Genomic DNA, 17,787 nt, shown 5'->3' with positions numbered 1-17,787 from the left:
ATATATATATATATATATATATATATATATATATATATATATATATATATATATATATATATTTATGTCACAGTCTCAAATACAGTTACTAACATTAAATTGCCGATTTTCTTTCATTCACACATCCATACTGTACAGAATACTTTCTGGTCTGAATAGAAAAACCTTATTTTCCTCTACAATGATTCTACAATTTTAAAAATTGTTAATTCAAAGTTTTAAAAAACGTAGGTTTCACATTCATATTCTTGTATTCAAATATAACATTTATACTTTATATTATCATAAATCACTTGGCTTTTTTGCAAAATCATTTGTTGAGCAATGATTTGGTTTATAAGTAAAACAAGCATTGTACTCCAAGAGCACAAAAATATTGGCAATTAATATGCAAAATTAATTTGCAAAATGTTTAAAATAACTCATTATTTCTGTAGTAAAAATTAAAGATTTTAATATTTCAATCTGTATTTGTTCTCAACACAGAAACGTAACATTAAATATTTAAATATGTAATAGTATATGATAAAGTTTTAAATCACTAAAACTATTAGGATATTGCATAACCTTTCAACAAGAGAATATGCATTTAATGAAAATAAATGCATATGAAAGCCAAATTCTTAAAATTCCTATACTAGAATATTTTAGTACATTAGCTACAAGTACTTACAATTTGCTAAAAGAGGTGTGGTAGAGACCTCGTTTCCTCTGTGTTTGTTGGTTAAAGTAGTTGACTGTTTTATGGGTGAGAAATGCTTTGTTGTAGAGGGAGTGTAGACATGCCTTACTTGAATTCCAGGAGAAGGAGATGTATGGATATTGCATTCAGCTAAGTGAAATAAATGTACATTAAAACAATACAATTAAAAAATGAATGAGGCATATGAATTTCTCACAACTATCTCTCACGTGATATTAAAATTTTTGTCATAAAGTCAATATTACCATAGTGAAAATTCCAGAAAAAGAAGTATCAATCTCTTATTTTAGGAGATTAGTTTTATTATTCAATAGATCATTATAAAGGTAAATCTAAAGCATGTTGACAGACTTTATTGAATTAAAGCATTGGAAGCTAGTGCAAATTAAATATTCAGGGAACAAGGAATATTTAACTAATTCATTTAGAAAAGAAACAAGGAATTTTTTTCTATGATTTAAAAAGGTATAATAAAAAGATTCACTAGAGAATATGTAAATAAAGATTAGATAAAAAAATTTTTAAAAATCAACATGTACTGCCTTTAACATAGACATTACATAGCATGAAATTATTTAAATTTGGTTTCTGTGAGGTCAGAAAATCCTATTAAAATATGATTTCCAAACTTCCTAAATATTTGTATTTTTGTATTTCCTATGGTGGAAATACACAAAACTCAAATAAACAAAAACAAATGCAGATATTTATACCATAACTTTCAACCTTTAAATAGGACAGATGCCACCTCCAGGTCAGAGTTAACCTGATCTTGAATGTTTTTACTATCTTCTTCATTTAAGGACTTCACAAATCGAGAACACACGTTCATATCAAATCGATTAGGCAATATGAATTTCATTCCCATGGCAACACCCTGAGCTGATCCTTCTTCTGAATTTGGATCCAGTGGGTGTTCTATTTTAATGTCTGGCATGCCAGAGAGACTATAACTGCTGGGACACTCTTCTACTATCAATTGGGCACCAATATCCAGATTTGCTGATGTAGCCATGATTTCAACTATAGTTCAATATTAAAGCATTTCTTCTTGATTTCTTCTTGGTTTTAGAGCAGTATCCAGTGTATTCTAGAATTTTGATATTGAAAAACCTGAAAGAAAAGAAATTAGAAAATTAGAAGTGTTATATCAATTTAGTAAAAGAGCACAAAATAATTATTTTCAATGAAGCATACAAACAGTGCTCTTAGAAGCACCTAAACCTAATAGAGAACAATGTGCAAAGATACAGAAATCTGGGTATGTATCCAAGCTTCAGCACTTCACTTATAAACTTTGTCACTGTACAAGTTATTGAACTTTTCTGAACCTCAAACTCATTTATAAAATAGGGATACCACCATTAACTTTACATGATCCTGATAAAGAGCAAATGAAATACAGAAACATTATCACTTCTATCCTCCATTCCAACAAATTTTAGTCACTGTTTCTCTTCCTTCCTATATCTGAATATTGCCAAGTGGATAAAAGATAAGGCTACCAATAAAAATAAACTTTCATGTTAAAACTTTAACCTCTTACTTAAGGTTCATATTTTAAAAAACATGTTTATATAAGTGGCTCTTGGTTTGAATTTAATGAAAAATGTAACTTATGTTATAGCCAAGCTTCTTTGCATTGTCGTCTATAACACCTGTGTTTCTTTGTGAAAGACCCTACACAGCTTTAGTTTTAATAAACTTAAAGGGGTATTTCTAAGTTTTTGTTTAGATTAAGCATTAGCAACTTAATACAGGTTTTTAAAAATGACAAGTAAAGTGTGTAGATTATGGATTGGCTTCCAAAAATAAATAGCTATCCCAGATATGTAATCATTTGAGATAAGAAAACATACAATTTTTTCCATGTTAGAGTTTATTGCCTCTTAGAGATTTTGAGAGGGTTCAATGAATTTTAAAATGGAATTAAAAGAGAAAAATGCATTAGGATCATAGTGAAGCAGGGTTTTGCAAATCACCATTTCCAGATAACCAACTGCTTACAGTTTTAAAGATATTTTCAAAGGTTGATCCTTATAACAATCCTTCCAATAGGCAGAGGGGAGAAAAAGGAAGCTCATGACTTAAGGGAAACCTATCTAGTTCTATTGACTCCTTCACCCTGACCATTAAATAAAAAGCAGCACTAAATCCAAAAGTTTCATGAGAGGGGGAGTTGAAGAATAATATACAGTCAGGAAAAAAATCCAGGAATAAAGTTAGTACATTTTAGCAAAAGGAAAGAAGGACACCAGAACAATTAGTTTGGTGACTCAAATGGACATGGATTCATCTTGTATTCTTAACAATGCAAGAAGTCTGTGGGTACTTAAAAGATGAGTGCATAAGTGAACTGTTTCCTGAGAGAAGAATGATTTCCTTCCTTCTTCAACCCAAAAGGAGGCTAAATGCAATTTCCCTAGACTCTTAGCACTCTGTATATATTTTCAGCATTTGCCATTCTCTTGAAAATTCCCTTTAAGCCCCCACTAAGTTGAAAACTCTAGGATGGGGACAACTCTTTACTAATCTTTTCACATGAAACAGTACTTGGTTCTACCAGGTGCTCCATACATGTTTTCTGATTTGAACTTCAACATTTTTTTATAAAATACTTATTTTTTAGTTATAGGTGGACACAATGTCTTTATTTTACTTTATGGGGTGCTGAGGATGGAACCCAGTGCCTCACACATGCTAGGCAAGTGCTCTCCCTCTGAGCCCCAGCCCCAGTCCAATGAACTTCACATTTTAAAACATTCTTTTCTGTGTCTAATATTTGCTGATGAGATCTTGCTTTCCATTCCCAACATCAACTAATAAGCTGTGCAACCCTGGATACATGAATCATATACATTTTCTGAAAATCAATCATCTACAGAATGAAGGTGTTGAAATAAGCATCTCTAATAGTCTTCTCAGCTCTAAAGAGCTTGTATGTTATAAATCAGGGTTTACAGATGGAATTACCAGTTTTTGGAGGAGATCCAGCAAATGTGTTTAGGGGAGGAGGATGGAAACAATGTTTATCTCGGCCCCACTCTGGAGAAGCTGCAAAATTGACTGGCAAGTCAAATTTCTGAATGGGAGGAGGGAGAAATAGACGACAGAGAAGTGGAGAGAGTGGTGAGAAAAGGAGAGCCTTGTAGTCGATCTGTCATAGCCCAGGAATGCAGGGAAAGAGTATAAGGGGGCAAGGGGGCACCCGTGCTAGTCCTAGTGGAAGCTAATAGTAGGAGCCCCCGATTCTTCCCAATCCCGAAATTGTCCTAAAAGGAGAGGAAGGTGCTATGAAAATAAATGATGCCTCACAGGCGACAGGTATCCCAGCGTCTCGGAACAGGAGCCCCGTGGAGGGGAGACCTGTAGAGTGGGAAGTCCGCTCCGTCGCCGCTGCCCAGCTGTGCTCGAAATGTCCCAGGCGGAAACTCGCTCACTCTCGGCCTGGAGAGGTTGGAGGCTCACAGGGTGGGCGCGAGGCGACTCGCGATCACCTTCGAGGAGGCCACGGACTCGGTGCAGGCCCGGGTTGTTTTGGCCACGACGTCACTTCCGATTTTTTTCTTTCGTCTTCTGGCAAAAAAAAGCCTGCAGCCGAGACGACTTCCAGGTGTTTTCTGTTTGGTTGGTTATGGCCGCCCCCGCGGTCCGTCCTGTCCGAGTACCACAGAGACAGGATCACTTCGGTTGACAGCTCTGGGTCACCAGGGGAAGGCCGCAGTCTACACGCCCTGCTAAGCCTCCTGTCTGGTTGCCCCGCCCACCCGCCCCGGCCTCGCGTCATCCGGGCTGCGTAAGTGTTCTGAGCATGCGCCGTTACGTCATCTTCGCGCGACGTTCTCTTCTTGGTGTGTGCCGACTGGGTAGTGGATGGCCGCGTGACTTTGCTCAGGTGGATTCAGAACGGTCCGGTGCTGGGCGCTGGAGAAGTCAGAAAACTTATCCTTGGAAGCGGGGTACCTCGGCGGATCCTTGGGTCTCAGTGGAGGTAGGTGAAGGCGGCTCCTGTGAAGGTAACCCAGACTGTCATCAGGCCTCCCTGTGGTTTCTGGCATGCTCTGGAGATGGTTAAACTTCCTAACCGGCTTTTCAAGATCCCGGCAATTGAATTTAGACCCAGATTTTGCTGCGCTACAGTTACCTTCTCTCTTGTCCATTTATCAGCTTCCGGAATAATCCTCACCCCTTCAAGGCAATGGGCAGAATTCCATCTTTCTTTGCTTAGAAGTTTCCCTCAGTTTCTAATGACCCCGAATTTCCTCTTCTGCACCGCCTTCTGCTTGTGCCTGTCGTAAGTGGCGAAGACCGGCTAATGTTATACTTTAATGCCCAGGTGCAATGATACACTCTTTCCATGTAGAATTAAAACTTTTCTTCGGAGCTCTCAGTACCCTGGTCGTTACTCATAGCATTTTATTTGATAGCATTGTATTGCAATAGTACTTGTTATTCATTTAGATCTTGACTTAGGCCGAATCATTCTCCTTCTCTTTATTTTCACACAATTTTTTGCCTCAGGCTTTTTGCACTGTGTCTCCCCACCACCCACATCCCTGCTCTCCACTACTGCTCCTCATTTTGTAATCTGTCAAACCACTGCTATAGCACTTCACTTCTTTTTTTTTTTTTTTTAAGAGAGAGAGAATTTTTATTTATTTTTTTAAGTTTTTCGGCGGACACAACATCTTTGTTTGTATGTGGTGCTGAGGATCCAACCGGGCTGCACGCATGCCAGGCAAGCGCGCTACCGCTTGAGCCACATCCCCAGCCCCGAGCACTTCACTTCTTTCCACTAAAACTTTAAACTATTTGTTGAAAGGGATAAGAAGTGGTACTCCTATTACTGTAATGAGAGGTAAAGAAGGGAGTCAGGGAGCAGATTTGTGTATTCAGAGAGTCAAGAATACTTTTTATAGATGAGCGTAAGCAATCCTTGATGTTGGAAGCACTGACTTTGAACTGGAATTAAACGAAATGTTATCCCTTGCCCCCCTAAAATCCTATTTTTCTTATTCTAAACCAAAAAAAAAAAAATTGTGATGATTATTTTGGGAAGATTGTTAGTAAAACTTTGGGACTTTTTTTTGTTACTTGCTATATAAATAACTATATAATATCCTTCCTTCAATTTTCCTTGTTGGCCCCTCCAAGCCTAAAATATTTACTATTTGGCCCTTTACAGAAAGTTTGTGAACGGGTTCTCTGTAGCAGTGTTCATATTTTAAGACAGTACTTGTAATTTTAATTTTGTGTTTCCCCATAGAAATTTACCCAGTGCTTCCTTTCTCTTCTTCCAGAAACATTCTTTGAGCACTTAAAAAAAAATCTTTCAGACTCAAAATTTCAATTCAACTTAACAGGGAAAAGAGATCATTCCAATGCAATAGAATTATGTGCATAGATAGAAATATTCAGAGCTAAATAGGATCCTAGAAGACAGGACCTCTCCTCAGAGGGCAGAATAGGTTTCCTGGAGAATGATCTGATTCCTGAGTTGAGCCTTAAATATTAAATAGCAGTAGGTAGAGGACATTCCTAGCAGAGAGCACAAGTGACAAAGACATTGAGGCAAGAATGAGCGTGATGTGTTAAGTGAACAGTTAATGATTGGTAATAACAAAAGATGAGTCTGGAAGGTAAGCCAGGGCCAAATCAGAGAGGATCTTACATTCTTGTTCCTTGTTCCTCCTGTTAAGGAGCTTGTACTTTATTTTCTGGATAGCATTGGGTTTTGTAAGCAAGGCCAGCTGCTTACAAATATTTGAAAATTTGAAATATGGATGGGGTTGAGGGAGGTCAAAGAGACCTTGGAACAGTGTTGCATTATTATCACAGATGAGAAAACCTGAATTAGGGTAATGGAAGTTAAGTGGACTTAAGAAAGTTTAAGAAAGATTTGGAAGATTAAAATCAGTAGATTTTGTTTACTGTTAGGGTGTGAGGAGGATGACAAGTCAAATCTGAGTCTAGATTCCTAGCTGCAGCCAATCACCAGCCAAATGAAGAATATTCACCTCTATTCCCAGTGCCTGAAACAGTGTCCTGCACTTTATAGGTGCTTGAATGAACAGTAAAGATTTTCTCCTTTAGGCATGAATTGCCATGTTTTATCAAAATAGCCTTTAAAATATGTCATATCTATTTGTTTGGTGTTACCAATGTCATATTTTGGGGCTTTTCAAAACAGATGAAAATAGCATCACTGGAATCATTCATCTGATATGATAGAATTGAGTCTCTTTTTTTGCCACTGAATAGTTCTGGAAAGATGTTTTAGCTTGATTATGTTAAAGGTTTTAGTTCATTTTTATCTTATTTTGTCACTTTAACTTAGAATTGCCTTTTCTGTTTTTTTTTCCTTACTGTTTAAACCTTTTAAAATTACATTATAAGCTTCTATATACATTGTAAGCCTTACAAAATTAAGCTTCTCCACTAGAATCCTTAGCTTTGGTTTCCTTCTTGGCATTTTTAGACTTTCAGGAAGTCAAGTCTGGGGACTTTATTCTTAAAGACTAAATGTCTTCTTAAGTTTCAAGAAAGTTTTGTATTTGTAGTTATAATACATATTTCCTATGGTCAAACCTGAAGCCAGTGTGCTTCTTTCTGGTTTGACTACCAGAAGGCTGCACCAGATTTATTCCTAACTATTGCAAACTGGTCAGGTAGGTGTGAGAACATTTGTATACAGCCCTTATGTACAGCTGAATAGATGGTACAGTGTGGTAACCTGACCTATATTCTTCCTGTTTCCTTTAGATTATCTCCTCTGGGTTACAATTAAGTGGTTTATTGGTCTTTAATCTATAAACTTCCACACAGCCTTCTGAAAGAAAGCAGAGTAAAAATCATACCCATATGTTTATGAATAATATGTGTTTTAAAATATTTTCTTTTTCAGAGTTAAGCAGAGTCACTATAATTATTTCTAACATCAACTCTAAATTATTGACCTTGGACAATAGTGCAATTATATGAAATCATGGCTGGTTATAAACCTGTAGCTATTCAAACATATCCTATACTTGGTGAAAAAATCACCCAAGATACTCTGTACTGGAACAACTATAAGGTAAGTATGGGAAATAATGAGGGAGGAGGGGAATTATGTTTATTTATTTATGCATTTATACCCATTTTTTTCCTGCATATGTTATACTTTAGGTATGCTGACAGACCATTAACTAAAAACAATCTATGAGCAGCTTATAGTTTGGGTAGATAACATGACACCTATTTGTATCTTGGAATTCTATAAAAAGTCTATATTACTTGATCCGTACAAGGGTCTAACTCAGAATATATGACTAATCAGTACCAAATGAAACAAATTTTAGAATTTAAACCTTATATGTGAGAAGTATTTTCTTTCTTTTTTAAATCTAAGTGCTGTGAAATTAGTTCTCTATCTTCTAATAAGGCTTACAAGTGATTTTTTTTAAATGGAAAAACTAAATAGGAAACTGGAAGAAGTTTGGGAGTGGGCAGTTTGTGGAAAAAAAATACAAATATACAGTAAATATATTAAATGGTCATGAGGGCTACTTGGAAATTAGTACACATTTGGAAGGCAATTTGAAAGTATCTGTTATGATTTTTTAAATGCAGATACCCTTTGGCTTTGTACTTTGATAACTTGAAACATAATCAATATACTCCCCAAGGTTTGTTTAAGTATATATGTATGTGTGTGTGTATATATATGCATATACATATATTATGTATATGTATCTTAACATTTATATGTATACATACATATGTATGCATATTAGATGTAAACTTATCAAAGTATTATATGTAAGAATTCCTGAAAAACTTGTGTCTATTACTAGTCAGCTGCTATAATAAATTTTGGTATATCCTTATAATGAATAGTCAATCTGTTGCTTTCTATATGAAAGTTTGCTAAGATGGGTTATTTAGTGACAAAAAGCAAGGTATATAACTGGCTGCATAGTATGGTCATGTTTGTGTTAATTTTTAAAAAAGCTAAATGTATGCTGGTAAAGACTTTACTTTTGCTTTTTCTTTTCTGTTGGAAATTACAGCATATAGCAACTGAAGAGATGATGGAGTGTGGCTTTCTAGCCATGTTTATTTAAGTTAGCAGCAACAAGAATAGTCTGGGTGATGGGATATTGCCCTTTTTTGATTCTTTTGTATTATTTGTAAAATCTGATAAACCTAATAAATGTTATTAAGAACAAACAAGTTATCTGTAAGAAATTACATAATGCTTAAATAGGTTTTCCAGGTGTAACTCTGTTAATACTCTGCATTCTTTTTCATGAAGACCCCTGTTCAGATTAAGGAATTTGGTGCCGTGTCAAAAGTAGACTTTTCTCCCCAGCCTCCATATAACTATGCAGTCACAGCTTCCTCAAGAGTAAGTACAATAATAATTTTTTTTTTTCTTTTTTAGTTTACTATTGATCTTGAGCCCCTGGTAAAAATATTGTTTTTTATCTTATAGATTCACATTTATGGCCGATACTCCCAAGAACCTATAAAAACCTTTTCCCGTTTTAAAGACACAGCATATTGTGCTACTTTTCGACAAGATGGTAGATTGCTTGTGGCCGGCAGTGAAGATGGTGGAGTTCAGCTTTTTGATATAAGCGGCAGGGCTCCCCTCAGACAGTTTGAAGGCCATACAAAGTAAGAGACAGTGGTTTTTATATGTTTTTGTTTTATTTGTTGAAGCAAAACAATAGCTTCAGCATTTAGAACACTCATTTTCATTAAGCAGCTGAGTAGAATTATTAACATACTAGAAAATGCAATTTTAAGACTGTTGTTTAATATTCTTATTAACTTTATAGTGTAGTGGTATTACCATTTTTAAATTGGCTTAGGGCGAATACCTGTTTTAAAAGATTTTTTTTCTCTCATGATTTCTTTCTATAAATATTCTCTGAAAAAGGAATGTTTTATGTTTAAAGATATAATAAATATAATTTTTTCTTGCTTTTTAATATACTGGCTCTTGTTCTTTCAGAGCAGTTCATACAGTAGATTTTACAGCTGACAAATACCATGTGGTCTCTGGGGCTGATGATTATACAGTTAAATTATGGGATATTCCAAACTCGAAAGAAATTCTGACATTCAAAGAACATTCTGATTATGTACGATGTGGATGTGCTAGCAAACTGAACCCAGATCTCTTTGTAACAGGTTGGTGAACTCTGCATTTTATTGCTGTGGGATTCTTTCGGGATAGAGAGGTTTAATTTTTTTTTTTTAATAGGACTGGGGGGTATAGCTCAGTGGTAGAGTGCTTGCCTAGCATGTGTGAGGCCCTGGGTTCAATTCCTAGCATTGGGGAAAAAACATTAAAAATGATTTTTTAAATTAATTATATAATTGTTTTTTCTTTTTTTCCTTTTAGTGGTTGTTCTGTTGTCCTCTAAATGTGCTTAGAAATATCAGGCTGTCTTGAAAACATAGGCTATCAAAACTGTCATGGGTTTAGTCTCCTGTTATATAGAGAACTTCTAGCAGCCAAGACACTGTAGTGTTTTTACATGCAGTTCAGTTTTTAAGAGATTCTGTACAAAGATACCCAGATGATTCCACAGTGACAGTAGTCTGAAGATAGGAATAATTTAAGATCAGAGCAGGTTAAATACTATGTAGAAATATATACTGCTTCTTCAGAAACAATAAGTCGTAGCAGAGGATTTAGAAATATTGTGTCGGGTTCATATATGTAGGCTTTTTAAAAAAAATTCCATCTAAAGTTTATCTCCTTTGAAAATTTATGTCTGGACACACATATACTTGTATAGTTTTTATTTTTTAGATGGTAAAACACACATAATACAAAAAATTGATATTTTAGGGTCATATGATCATACCGTGAAGATGTTTGATGCGCGAACAAATAAGAGTGTTCTCTCTGTGGAGCATGGGCAGCCAGTGGAGAGTGTGCTGCTTTTCCCCTCTGGAGGTCTTCTGGTGTCTTCAGGTATCTCTTTTAAAAATAGCTCTCATCAGTATTGTTCTTGAATCAAACTTTTCTTTATCAATTGTTATTTATAATTTTTCAGTTTGTACTTGGATTACATATCTAAGTTTTTGCTTAAACAGTTGATAAGTGGGACAGGCAAATAGCTATTTATTGAAAGCGTAGCTTGAGCCAAGCACTATGCTGTTGTATACAAATTATTTCTAATGCCTTCCAAAAGTCATATAGGATTGTTAGTTTTCTTACTGCTTTACAATCAAGGAGATGAAATGAAAGTTTCAACTAATTATCCGAGGCAAAATGATATGTGGCAGTTCCAAAATCCCAGAATTAAAAACACTTATTATGCATTTAACTCTGTGTCATTTGACCCCAGAAATCTACTGGGTTCTCCTTTTGTTATTATTGCATAAGAGATTTATAGCAGCTTTTGAAAACAGGATCTTTTAGATCTAGAATCAGGCTTGTTACTTTTTATGTATCTCTATTGATAAAATGTTCTTACCCAGTAGTAGTTGATAGTGCTGGAGGAGGAGCTAATGTGGAGTCAGGCATTTTCTTCAAATTGGGGCAGAAGATTTTTTTGATTAGTCCATTTTTATGATGATAATAGAAGAGGTAATTTGACTTTTATTCATTTCTTAACAAAGCAGAAATCTGTCAGCAGCATTGGCACACACTTATAATCCCAGTGGCTTGGGAGGCTGAGGCAGGAGAATTGCGGGTTCAAAACCAGCTTTAGCAACTAAGAGAGGCCCTAAGCAACTTAGCGACTTTATCTCTAAATAAAATATAAAAAGGGATGGGGATGTGACTCAGTGGTAAATTGCCCCTGGGTTCAATTCCTGGTACCAAAAAAAAAAAAAAAAAAAGTGAAAAAGTGTTCACATTAGAAGAATGTACAGATAGTATGGATACTTCATAGCATACACATGGTAGTGTGTGCAGCCATTCATTTTAGCTTATCCTGTTTTATATTCTTTTTTCCTAGTACCTGTTTTTTTTTTTTTTTTGAGAAATAGAAATAAGGCCAAGTTGAACAGGAGAATGAAAACCTATATGCTAATCTGCACTGTGCCATTGTCACTAGCTAGTTGTGTGACCTTGGGCAGTCACTTAATGTCTCTAGACTTGGAAAATGAGAGATTGGACTAGATCATTAGTTTCAAACTATGATTCCTCTCATAAACTGCTACATTGAAGAAGGAAGGTAGGGATTGTGGATTGAATTGCAGCCCTGTTTCCCCAAATGATACAAAAGCTTCACTCCCCCATCCCTTTTTCTATTTTCTCTACTAGATTTTTTTCTTGACATTTTGTTGAAAAAAGATACTGAATTTAAAATGTTCTTAAGCATCTGGACAGTTCTGTAAGGTGGGAAGTGTTATTATTTAGTCACATACTTCGTGGGTTGGGGAGCCAGGATTTAAACCAGGCAGTGTGGCTCTGGAACCTCTCACTCTACCTCTACCCTAAGGAATGTCTAGTGAAGGATGTTTTTCAGCTCCTTAAAATGTTGTTGATATGGGTAGAATATCAAACTCATGACTATTTCTTTTTATAGGAGGTCGCTATGTTAAAGTTTGGGACATGTTAAAAGGACAGTTGCTCGTGTCTTTGAAAAATCATCACAAAACTGTCACATGTTTATGTCTGAGCAGCTCTGGACAGAGGTTACTCTCAGGCTCACTGGATAGGTTGGCATTTTAATTTTCTTGTTTATCTTTATTAATTTACAAGTATTTATTGCTTGAGAAAATAAAGTATTTTAGTAATATTTGTGATAAATAAATAAATACATTAATCTTTTAAAATAATCTATTCTATGTTTTCTTTTAAAATCATTATACAGTTATATATTTTGAAGTTTTTATTATGAATATGTATATTATTCTAGATGTTTAAAATTTTAAGCTTCATGTGAACATTTCTATCATTGATATCCAAATATTACTATTTTAAATAGATATTTACTATTCCATTTTTTAATGTTCTAAAGCGGTGCTTCACACAAGCAGCCCTCACAACATGATTCTCTGACCCAAAATATCTGTAACACAGAGGTTGTAAAACTGTTCTGTTCTTTTGACTTGCAGTGGACATTCATGGATTCCTTTTTTTTTTTTTAACTTGCAGGTTTTATCTTTAAATGACAGTGGTTCATGGTCTACCCTTTGGTTTCTATTTTAAGTGGCTAATCAAAGTGTTTATTCATGTATGGCCAGTGCTGAAATATAGCTCATTTTTTAAAGGGATTTAGTGAAGAATTGTTTTTCTAAACTGTTATATAAATTTTAATGTTCATATATTGAGTTTTCCAATAGATGAATTGAAATGGAAGAATGCATTTTATACTCAAGATGATTTTTGGCAATTCTTTCTTTTTTATTAGGAAGGTAAAAGTATATAGCACGACTTCCTACAAAGTAGTCCACAGTTTTGATTATGCAGCTTCAATTTTAAGTCTTGCACTTGCAGTAAGTACTTTTAGCTTTTTTTAAAAGCTGTCACTAACCTTGTCTGTTAAATGAAGATAAGATGGAATTTTAGGGTTTATCTTTGGATTAGAATAAACCACATTAGCTCTTTGAGTTAAGACAAGTTCTAGAATATGAGTTGTCCTAATAACTTAGCATCAATTTAGATTTAGGTTCCAATGACTCCTGTAGTAAGTACAGTGTTGTGGGCATTATTAACATCAGGGATTGAACCTAGAAAGTTGATAAATCTCTCTTCAACACATTTAACTCAAGGGTATTACAGTACTTTAGAAAGGCAATTTTGGCTCTATGTGTACACACACACACATACACACACATACCATGAAGTCAGAAAGGAGCAGCAAAATGAATAGTTTCTTTTCTTTGTTGACTGTTTTTTCTGGAATGTCCATTATCAGGTTTCTAAGGAGCCACATTTGGGCTGGAGTATGTTTGAATACATTATATAAAAATCTGAATTGGGAGCAGAAAAGCTAATTAAAAACTATTTTGGAAAGCAGTACTGTGAAAAGTCATGCCACCGTGTAATCCTTTTTCTAATCAGAGAATGCAGAAAAATTATTTTGAATCTTTTCTAAGATGCCATTAACTGTGTCTTATTATATATACTTTGCCAGTGATATTTTACAAGTATAATAAGTGCCATCAACTTAATGGTATCCTAGAGGAAAAAATGATTTTGCTCTTAACATTTTGCATAGATCATTGTTAGTTATAGTTTCTATGTCTGAATGATGCTGTTGATGATAGTGTGCATAAGTAGCAAACATGGTATAAATGTTATTTTGAAGTAAAGGTGCTATAAAATTATTACACTGAAATAGACTAACGTATTTCTAATTGCTATTAGCATGAAGATGAGACAATAGTTGTAGGAATGACCAATGGAATATTGAGTGTTAAACATCGGAAGTCTGAAGCAAAGAAAGATCCTCTTCCAAGAAGAAGAAGGCCTGCATATCGAACCTTTATTAAAGGAAAAAATTACATGAAACAACGGGTAATTATATATTTCTCATATCTTTTAAAAGGTGACATTTCTTAAAGTAGCCAATTTCATCCCTGCCTATTACGGGAAAGTGTAGTTTGCGTGGTATTTAACTTTATTTTGCTTTTGGCTTTATTAGAATTGGCTCCAGATTGCTGTATTGGGAACATTATTGAATAATTATTGAGTAATAATGGGGAACAAAGGCTACTTTATTTAATATTCTGAGCCATACCATAATAATGATACAGTGCATTACCGTGTTCAAAACACTGTCTTTCACCTGATTTGCTTTTCTAAATGACTCCTGCCTATAATGTCTCTATTTGGCATCTGAGAAGATTGAAATACACAAAGCTTTGATTGATTCAGTATTCCATTACTGGTATCCAGAGATGTTAGAACTAGATCTTAATATCTCTGATTCTTGTTTTATTATTCTGCCTGCCATGTAAAGAGGATTGAGAAAGTTGTAAGTAGAAAATCATAAAAGAGTAAGAACACATTGATTGACAAATCATTATGGACATATGAACATTATCTGACATAGTGTAAAGGCACCCTGATTAAAAAAAATTATTATTGTGAAAAAGTTTGTTTTGAGTGGAACTTGGTATATGCTGATTTTCTTCCTCCATACAGGATGATATTTTGATCAATAGGCCAACAAAGAAACACCTAGAATTGTATGACAGGGATCTGAAAAATTTTAGGATCTCTAAGGCACTTGACAGAGTCCTTGAGGTGAGTAAGGGGCATTTTTTTTTTTTTTTTTTTTTAATCATTTTACTATTTGGTTTGTGTATTACCATGACTTGGAATTGTGGAAGTAGAAAAAACTTGGTGATTTAGCAAGGTGATTTTTTTTTTTTTAACCCCATTTTTTCTCCTCATGTTTTTCTAGCCTAGTTGTATAATAAAGACACCTGAGGTTACAGTTTCCATCATAAAAGAGCTAAATCGAAGAGGAGTCCTTGCAAATGCCCTTGCGGGTCGGGATGAAAAGGAAATTAGTCGTGTTCTTAATTTTTTGATAAGGTATGTTTTATGTTTATGAAACATTTGTATGTTTCATCAAAATCCTTCTTTAACACCTAATGAGAGACATTTATTTTTAGTTTGATCTTTGTGAGAAACTGGTAGAACAATTAAATCTGCTTTAGGGAGTTTTTAAAAGTTTGGAGGTTTCATTAAATAGAAGTTTTGCTTTGTAGGAATTTGTCTCAACCAAGATTTGCCCCTGTTTTGATCAATGCTGCTGAAATAATTATTGGTAAGTGTTGTTAAAACTTAAAAATCCTAACATGGTTGCATAAGTAGAGGTGTTGGGTTAGGGGTATAGCTCAGTGGTAGCATGCTTGCCTAACATGTGCAAGGTTCTGTGTTTGATCCCAGCACTACCTACCCCTCCCACCTCCAAAAAAAGTAGAGGCATCATGATCAAATAAAAATTTAGAAATCAAGCAATTTTACTTGTTTTGCTTTTTATCAGTTGTCCAATAAGGATTTTCATGAAGAAGACAAAATATCAATAATATATCATTGCAGTTCAAAATGGAGTAAAGTTCACAGCAGCATGACTTAGAATTGACAGGATTAGGGTTATTAAAATTAAAAAGAAATGTTTCCATAAACATCTGAAATGACCATGACTGTTTTTTAATGGGAAAATGAAAATGAGACTACTGCTTTGTCGTTTCTGTAATTATGTTTTTATGAAATGCATTTATTTAGATGAATTATTATGCTTTCTGTATATAATGAATTGATTATAAAATAAGTACAGATTTTTTTCAGTGTTTTTGTATTTAATATTTTAATACTTTTCTAACACTTGATTTTTACTTATTATATATAGAAAGGTGTTTCTAGTTTATGTGTTTCTTTCTCTTTTTAGATATATATCTGCCTGTGATTGGTCAGTCACCTGTAGTTGATAAAAAGTTTATATTACTTCAAGGACTTGTAGAAAAAGAGATTGATTACCAAAGAGAGCTCCTAGAAACCTTGGGAATGATGGACATGCTTTTTGCTACCATGACAAGGCAAGAAAGCTCTTCTTTGTTGGAACATACATCTGTTGAATTTCCAGACAAGAAGAAGACAGCATCATAGTGTTGGCTTAATAGGACAAAGAAGAACTTCTAACTTTGGATAGATTTGACTCTAATAACTATTGGAAAGAAAATGTCTTGATATATGAAAAGACTACACAGAAGCAACTTTATAGAAGAGACTGGAATAATTATGATTGGAAAATAAGTACCTTTTCTAATACATGGTTTTCCATGTAAGAAATTATTTTATGGCATCTTCAGCTAGAAGATCTCATCTTGGTCGCAGTGTTTGTCTACCTTGGATGAGTTGATACTGACTTTAATAAGCAATGTTCTGTGTCAGCCTTTGGGTAGGCATTCACATAAGAGTTCAAATATGAATCCTTTCTGGAGAAGTTCCAACTGGGAATCCTGCCAAATGAACAGAGTTGTTTTTTTTTTTTTTTTTTCTTTTTTCTTCCTTTTTTCTTCTAGCCTTGAAACAACAAAAACACATGGCAACAACATTATAACTCCACTCTAATCAGTGCCCTTGGGGTTTTGGGGCCCTTGCCCCCCCTTGGTGGCCCTCTGCCACCCCTCCCTTTTTATCATCACTGTTTTAGATCACATGCTCTGTCTGAGCTGGTCTGGGAACTGTGTCTGTTCCAAGTGTGGCAGATTGCTGGTCAGCCCTGAATAGTTCATATTGGACAAGTGTTCAGAGGATGATAAGGCAGATTTGATGCCTAAAAATTATGCTCTCCAGCCCAGGTTTTTCTTTTTATTTTGTCTCAACTATTCTTACTAGAATAGTAAGGTCTACAGATAGACCTTATTGGACTGCATTTCCCCCCTTTCCTTTAATATGTGGGCTTTCCACCAAGTTTAGGTCAGGAGAAAGATAAAATTTGTCACTTTTTTTGTAATAAAATAGCCTTTCAGCCTAATATATACATGTTTGTATCTTATTTTATAGCTACCTGTCCCTCTCAAAACTCTTCTCTGACCTAAGAATTTATTTTTTCTGTTCTTAATAATTACCTTGTGGTTCAGAACCTCAAACTAGAGCAGCTTACTTTGAAAAATAGTTGTTTTTGAAAGCTTAATGTAAATTACATTTTTATTAAAGAGATTCTTATTTTCTTATTGGCTTTTTGGTAAGTACCAATTCCTGATGGATAATGTCTAGTAACTCCTAGCACACAGTTCACAATTGCTACCTCTCCCAACTTCCCCCAATTTCTACCAACCTCAGTTAGTAATGTGTATAGTAATGATGTCTTGAGCTAGAAGAATCTTTAGAGAAAGATTTTATTATGGGAATCTCTCATAATTTTGGTTTTGTAAATTCAGGTTTTCATAAAATGGAAAAAAGTGGGCTAATGTGTTCTAGTACAGCCATAGGCACAAAAGTAAGGTATAGTTTCCCTTTTGTGAATTGTATAAGCAATCAGAAAGCACAGTGGCTTGTAAGAAACCAGGAGTTTGCTTCCCTGAGTAATTATGAGATTAATCAAGATCAGAAGCTGTGTTTTCAGGTTGAAAAGGGTTAATTTATTTAAATAAAATTTCTTTTTAAAAGC

At 34.6% G+C, this 17,787-nt stretch overlaps 2 protein-coding genes across 5 annotated transcripts in view; one reads left to right on the top strand and one right to left on the bottom strand.

The window, feature by feature from the left end:
* The window catches only part of Ankra2 (ankyrin repeat family A member 2), a 10,452-nt gene extending 5,969 nt beyond the window's left edge, over window positions 1–4,483 (bottom strand). For 2 of the 3 annotated variants that reach the window (XM_015497799.2, XM_048800143.1), the window contains exons 1-3: window positions 4,019–4,481; window positions 1,430–1,816; window positions 674–832 (exon numbers count right to left, since the gene is read on the bottom strand). In XM_015497799.2, coding sequence (XP_015353285.1) covers window positions 674–832; window positions 1,430–1,718 — 448 coding nt within the window. In that variant the 5' untranslated portion in view covers window positions 1,719–1,816; window positions 4,019–4,481. Of the gene's footprint in view, window positions 1–673; window positions 833–1,416; window positions 1,817–4,018 lie in introns of all 3 variants that reach the window. The other variant, XM_015497800.2, reaches the window with a different exon arrangement.
* Window positions 4,484–4,531: 48 nt separating this feature from the next.
* Utp15 (UTP15 small subunit processome component) lies at window positions 4,532–17,151 on the top strand. Of its 2 annotated transcripts, XM_015497797.2 has the most exons (13): window positions 4,532–4,694; window positions 7,608–7,778; window positions 9,000–9,092; window positions 9,180–9,364; window positions 9,705–9,883; window positions 10,551–10,676; window positions 12,241–12,373; window positions 13,069–13,153; window positions 14,028–14,177; window positions 14,808–14,909; window positions 15,070–15,203; window positions 15,380–15,438; window positions 16,063–17,151. In XM_015497797.2, the coding sequence occupies exons 2-13, from the start codon at window positions 7,689–7,691 to the stop codon at window positions 16,278–16,280; spliced, it is 1,554 nt and encodes a 517-aa protein (XP_015353283.1). In that variant the 5' UTR covers window positions 4,532–4,694; window positions 7,608–7,688; the 3' UTR covers window positions 16,281–17,151. The 2 variants fall into 2 exon arrangements, with proteins under 2 accessions (XP_015353283.1, XP_048656099.1); XM_048800142.1 differs by lacking the exon at window positions 15,380–15,438 and having other exon boundaries at window positions 16,063–16,245.
* The last annotated feature ends 636 nt before the right edge of the window (window positions 17,152–17,787 follow it).

The sequence above is a fragment of the Marmota marmota genome, unplaced genomic scaffold, assembly GCF_001458135.2.
Source record: "Marmota marmota marmota unplaced genomic scaffold, marMar, whole genome shotgun sequence".
Classification (NCBI taxonomy): Eukaryota; Metazoa; Chordata; class Mammalia; order Rodentia; family Sciuridae; genus Marmota; species Marmota marmota.
Note: the sequence above shows the minus strand (reverse complement) of the source record. Positions and strands in the feature narration are given on the sequence as shown.

Excerpts from the sequence above, each read along its gene's own strand:
- Utp15 (XM_015497797.2), top strand. The coding sequence starts at position 7,689 with ATGGCTGGTTATAAACCTGTAGCTATTCAAACATATCCTATACTTGGT. Across the intron at positions 9,884-10,550 it reads CCCAGATCTCTTTGTAACAG|GGTCATATGATCATACCGTG; the intron begins GTTGGTGAACTC and ends TTGATATTTTAG. Across the intron at positions 14,178-14,807 it reads AAAATTACATGAAACAACGG|GATGATATTTTGATCAATAG; the intron begins GTAATTATATAT and ends TCCTCCATACAG.